Below are 5,191 nucleotides of genomic sequence, written 5' to 3'. Positions count from 1 at the left end.
GTGCCCACGGGAGGACTCAAGTAAGGAAAGCAAGTACAGACAGAGGTTCCTACTCCCAACCCGTCCCCATCCCTCCTCCTCCTCCTCCTCCTCCCCTCGCCCACCCCTCCTCCCCTCACCCGCCCGAACTCCCCCCCCCCCTCCCTCACCGGACACATAGGAGCGGCGTTCGCGCGCCGAATCCAATCCCGCCCGACGCGCCAGGAACTCTGCCCCGGTGGGTCGTGTGTCGGGCGGGGCTGGATTTGGCGCTCTCAGCATGGAGCCATTCGCACATTTACACGCCGTGCGCCACGCGAGCGCCATCACACATGCACTCCCGGTGAGAAACGGCGTCGGCGTGTTGACGCTCGACCCCGCGCTTGCGGCAGTTTACGTCCACACACACACACACACACTCACGCACACATCCTGTGAACGCTAGCCGTATGTGCAAACAGGTCGGGAGACGCAAGCTTTACCTCAGCCTCATTCCCATACATGCGCCGCTAGCTTAGCATCGCTCACATTAGCATGACCCCCACCCCCTCCACCCCCTCTACCCCCCCCCCCCCCCACCCCCCCATCCTCCCCCACCCCACAGGAGCCTCCTATGTACTGTGTTACATTTATATAACCCCCCCCCGCCCCCCCCTTCCCGGCCGAGCCCAGCTGACGCTAGGGCCCGTCTGTTCTCTGGAGCCGGTGCCAGCGCATAAGGTCCGGCGACGCCCCCCCGTGCTCTGAAACCCCTCGCCGTGCACAGACGCACGTTTTCACTGCGCACGTTTTGGCGCGCGGGCGATCTCTCCTCCCTCCGCCATCTTGAGACATCAGAGGCGAGACATCAGGAAGCTCACATTGCTCAAGGTTCATTTCCAAGTTCCACCACAGCCAACGTCCCCTTTTTTTTTATGTTGTTTTTCTGTGTTTCTGTATCCTGTCGAGTTGTTTACCATGACCACACAGCGCGTGCGCAGAGCCATCGCCGCCCTGTCAACAACCACCGCCTCATCTCGTCACAAACCGACAAACATGACGCCATGTGTGTGTGTAGCCATCAGTGTGTGTGTGTGTGTGTGTTTGTAGGGGGGGAGGTGTGTTTAAATGTTCAGTATTTGTTGAGAATTGCAGAGTTAGCACAGTTGTAGACGTTGAGGCTAGTCGTGCAGAACCTGAGCCCTGTAGGAGACGGAAATGTACCAACAGTCATTGAAGATGGTGGTTCTGTTGAGTCTTCACTGGAAGCCTGTAGAACGGCTGTTTCTTCCTCTCAGAAGAACTAGAAACCCGTTACGTTGTAGACGACGCTCGGCACGAACGCAAGGAGGTTTCTGTTAAGTCACATCCTGTTATGGCACTGGATTCTGGGTAAAAAAAAAAAAAAACGGGCTATGTTGTGACACGGTACGTACAGACAGCCAGAGAGGGAGTTCCCTGTTTCAAACCAGGTCAAACCAGATTCCTCCCTCCAGCGTTTTCGTGGCGCCCCGGGGGCCGAAAAGTGTGGCTTTGTCGTGTTGTACCGACGCCGTCGGTTTGTTTTCGAGTGCCGCTGAGCGGAAAAGCAGAAGTAGCGTTAGCCGGCGCGACCCAGGACCACAGACACACACCACCGCAGTCTCCAACACATCCACACACGCTACACAATCCAAACATTCCAGCATTAACAGGCAATATTTCATGTCAAACCGCTGCTGCGCTAGCTAGCCGAGGACTGTTTACCCTGTGTGTGCTTGACTGACTGCAGAGAGCAGTGAAACGCGTGTGTAATTGCATAATTGAGGCCAGCGAGAGTCGAACGGCGGCCATTAGAGGGAAGATGAGGATCAGACACAGATAGTCCAAACATGTCTGACCCGCGCGTCCGGGTCGAGAGCAGAGCGCGGCGAGCAGAGCGCCGGCCGCCGTGGCGTGGAGGCGGCGCGGTCGGGACGGAGAGAGGGAGAGGGAGAGAGGGCTGTGACCATTCCAGGTGTTCTGAGGTGATTTTGTTCTGCAGGGTTTGTGAAGCGCTTTGGGGCCCTGAGCAGATGAAAGGTGCTATTTAAATGTAAGTGCCACCCATTTCTTCATTCTCCTTTCATTTCGATATCTTGTCCTTCTCAAAGCCTGTCTTTCCGGTCTGCACACACACAAACACACACCACCAACCCCTTACCCCCCTCCCCCATACACACACACGCACACACATTTTTAAAACAGATCACCATCGCCATCCCTAAGTTGACAATGCACACTGGACACATCACACTTCCTGCCCCTGTCTCCCCTCTCCTCCTCTTCCTCCTCCTCCTTCATCATCCTTGTGTGTCGTGTGTTTAAATACAACGTGTGTGTTTTGGTTCTGTGCTGTGAGTGTGTGCTTTGGTTCGGTGCTGCGAGTGTGTGTGTGTGTGTGTCAGGTTCTCCTCACACTAACCCCCCTTCCCCGCTGTCGTGTGTGTTCGTGCCCCCCCCTCCCCTCCCCCCTCCTCTCATTACCCAGGTGCCCCTTCTGCAGCTACTCCGCCAGTCGCCCGGCGGCCATGGAGGGCCACCTGAAGACGCACCTCAAGGCGGAGTACCGCTGCCGCATCTGCCAGGCGCTGTGGGCCGACCCGGCGTCCCTGGGGGCGCATGCTCGCCAGCAGCACCGCCTGGGCGACCACTACCGCTGCGACCGCTGCGGCTACCTGTCCCGCACGGCCAACAAGCTGATCGAGCACGCGCGCGTGCACACGGGCGAGCGGCCCTTCCACTGTGACCGCTGCGGCTACCGCTGCCGGCGCAAGGACAACCTGCAGCTGCACAAGAGGCTGAGGCACGCCGCCCCCCGCGCGCCGCCAACGCCACCTCGCCACCACCACCGCTGCGGCGCCGCCGGCGTTGGACGCCGCGCCAAGAAGCAGCAGGGGGGCGGAGGGGCGGAGGAGGGAGGGGAGGAGGAGGAGGGGGCGGAGGAGGAGGGGGCGGAGGGAGAGTTGGGGGAGCTGCTCCTGCGGGCCCAGCGGGGGGGTGGCGGCGGGTCCTCGTTGTCCTCCTCGGGCCGGGGGTCCGTCTCTGCGGGGCGCGAGGGCCGGGAGCCCCCCCCCCCTCCTCCTCCTCCTCCCCCCGGGGGGCAGAGGAGGAGGAGGGGGGGGCGGGGAGAGTGGCAGCGGCAGGCCGCCCCCCATGAGCCTGGTGGCCTCGCAGGCGCTGCAGTCCGTCGCCCTGTCGCTCGCCCTGGGCAGGTCCGGGTCCCGCCCCGACGCCGCCGTGCCCCCGCCCTCCCGCCAGCGCTACCTAGCCAACGGCCCCTCCCTCTTCCCCCCGTCCCCTTCCCCCCCCCTCTCCTCCTCCTCCTCCTCTTCGCGCCTCGTCTCGGAGCAGTACCGGAACTGCGAGCGGGCCCACCTGATCCCCCTCACCACCCTGTTCGCCCGGCGCCGCTTCACATTCCAGGGCCCGCCCTCCTCCTCCTCCCCGCCGCGCCCCCGCGGACTGCAGCGGCCCGCCCCCCCCTCCCCCCCCCCATCGCTCAAACACTCCTTCCTGGCCTACCTGGGTCTGACGGAGACGGCCAAGGCGCTGTGACCTGGCGGACCTCTCCTCTCCTCCTCAAGTCCCTCTCTCTCTCCATCCCCCTCTCTCTCTCTCTCTCTCCATCCCCCTCTCTCTCTCTCCATCCCCCTCTCCCTGGACGGTGGTGTGGACCATCCTGAATCCACCGGAGCAACTTTCCAATCAGACCAGCACAATAAGCTGGACCAGACAAGACTCCATACTTATTATTGTTAGACAATGGAGGAAAAAACAGACAGGTTTATGAGAGGAAAAGGCTGTATGTGCTCAAATGCATTTATATCAAAAAAGCTGCTTTTCTTATCCGCTATATCGATTGAATAATTAATACTACTCTTTCCGTTTTTTTTTCTCTTCGGTTTTTGGACTTTTGGATGACCTGGACCCAACTGCATTATCAGAAAAAGCAACGTATCCGTTTTTTAAAGATGTTTCTTTTTTTCGGTAGTCGGACAAAGATAAATGATGTAAAGAAGCAAAACTTGCAAGTGCTGCGTTTTTAGCGCGTTTCCGTCTTTTCCCCCGCTGCGCATCAGAATAGCATGGCTGCTCTGTGTTTCTGCTAGCTATGGCGTCATGTCGGGGGGGGGGTAGATACGAGTCATCCCCCCCTCACCCAACCCCTCCCCCCCCCCCCCCCCACCCACACACACACACCCGTGAACGGAACCAATGAAACGGAGCGCTTTTGTTCGTTTCCAAAGCAACGCCTCAAACCACGCACTTAATTATTTATGGAACATGTACATAGTTTTGTAGGCTCCGCCCCCCGTCCCCGCCCCCCTGCTTTGACCTCTGTTGGTTTTGTATAACGGTGAAACCGCAGCAGGAAGCGCCCGCTGATACCCTCCCTGTCCCCCTGTCGTGGTAACCCGACGGGGCTGCCGGCGTCGTCCAGGCCGGCGGTCGGTTCCAGCGGCGATCGCTCCTAAAACCCCGATCGCGCCCCATCTCTCCACCTGCTGCGCTCGTGTGTCGCAGCAAACCACGTTAAAAACCCACCTCCCCCATCGACTGAAAAGACGGCGCGTCGGACACGTTCTCATTTGTCAAATCGAGGTGAGTGCTGTGAGCCACCGTAGCAGCTACCGTCTCAACCGGCTGGCCTGCGGAGCCCCTAACAGACCCGGGGCGAGGCCCCTCCCCCCGCGGCGAGGCCCCTCCCCCCGCGGCGGCCTGGCCGGTATCAGCGCGGCGCCCCGTGCAGAGCTATGTATCGCGCACCTCTAGTTAGAGCAGAGTATATGAGTCAACTGTTTTGTGGAGGTGACCCGGCCGGCGGGGCAGACCGCCCGCGGCCCCCGGTCACCACAGGCCGATTCTATGGTGCTTTTTGGAGCTTTTTGTAATTTTTGTGTAAAGGAAAGAAAAGAAGAAGAAAACGAAAAAAAGAGGAAAAAGAATCTGTTCCAAAATGACTTGAATGAATGTATTTAGAGTTTTGCGTTGATGTACATGTGGAGAAGGCGGCGGGGGCGGAGATGGGCGGGGCGGAGGTGGGCGGGGCGGGGCGGAAGGGGCTTCTACGCTTCTCCTCCTCCTGGTTTCTGTTCCGGTTCCGTTTCCCTCTCTTTTTTACTGAGCCTTTTGAACGTAGGACGAGGATTTTCTACTAACATTCATTCACAACCCATGTTGAGAGAAGAGAGAGGGGAGAGCGAGGCTCCCT

The 5,191-nt window shown here is 59.5% G+C and overlaps 1 protein-coding gene across 1 annotated transcript in view; it reads left to right on the top strand.

Annotated features, from left to right (window-relative positions):
* Positions 1-4,979, top strand: part of znf827 (zinc finger protein 827) — a 93,136-nt gene extending 88,157 nt beyond the window's left edge. The window contains 3 exon segments of the mRNA XM_084454686.1: positions 1-20; positions 2,468-2,869; positions 2,970-4,979. The exon segment at positions 1-20 is cut by the window's left edge and continues 158 nt beyond it. Of these exon segments, the coding sequence (XP_084310812.1) occupies positions 1-20; positions 2,468-2,869; positions 2,970-3,534 (987 nt within the window). The 3' untranslated portion in view covers positions 3,535-4,979.
* The last annotated feature ends 212 nt before the right edge of the window (positions 4,980-5,191 follow it).

Source organism: Borostomias antarcticus, assembly GCF_949987555.1.
Source record: "Borostomias antarcticus genome assembly, chromosome: 20".
Taxonomy (NCBI): domain Eukaryota; kingdom Metazoa; phylum Chordata; class Actinopteri; order Stomiiformes; family Stomiidae; genus Borostomias; species Borostomias antarcticus.
The sequence above is the reverse complement of the archived record's forward strand: the minus strand, read 5'-3'. Positions and strand labels throughout refer to the sequence as shown.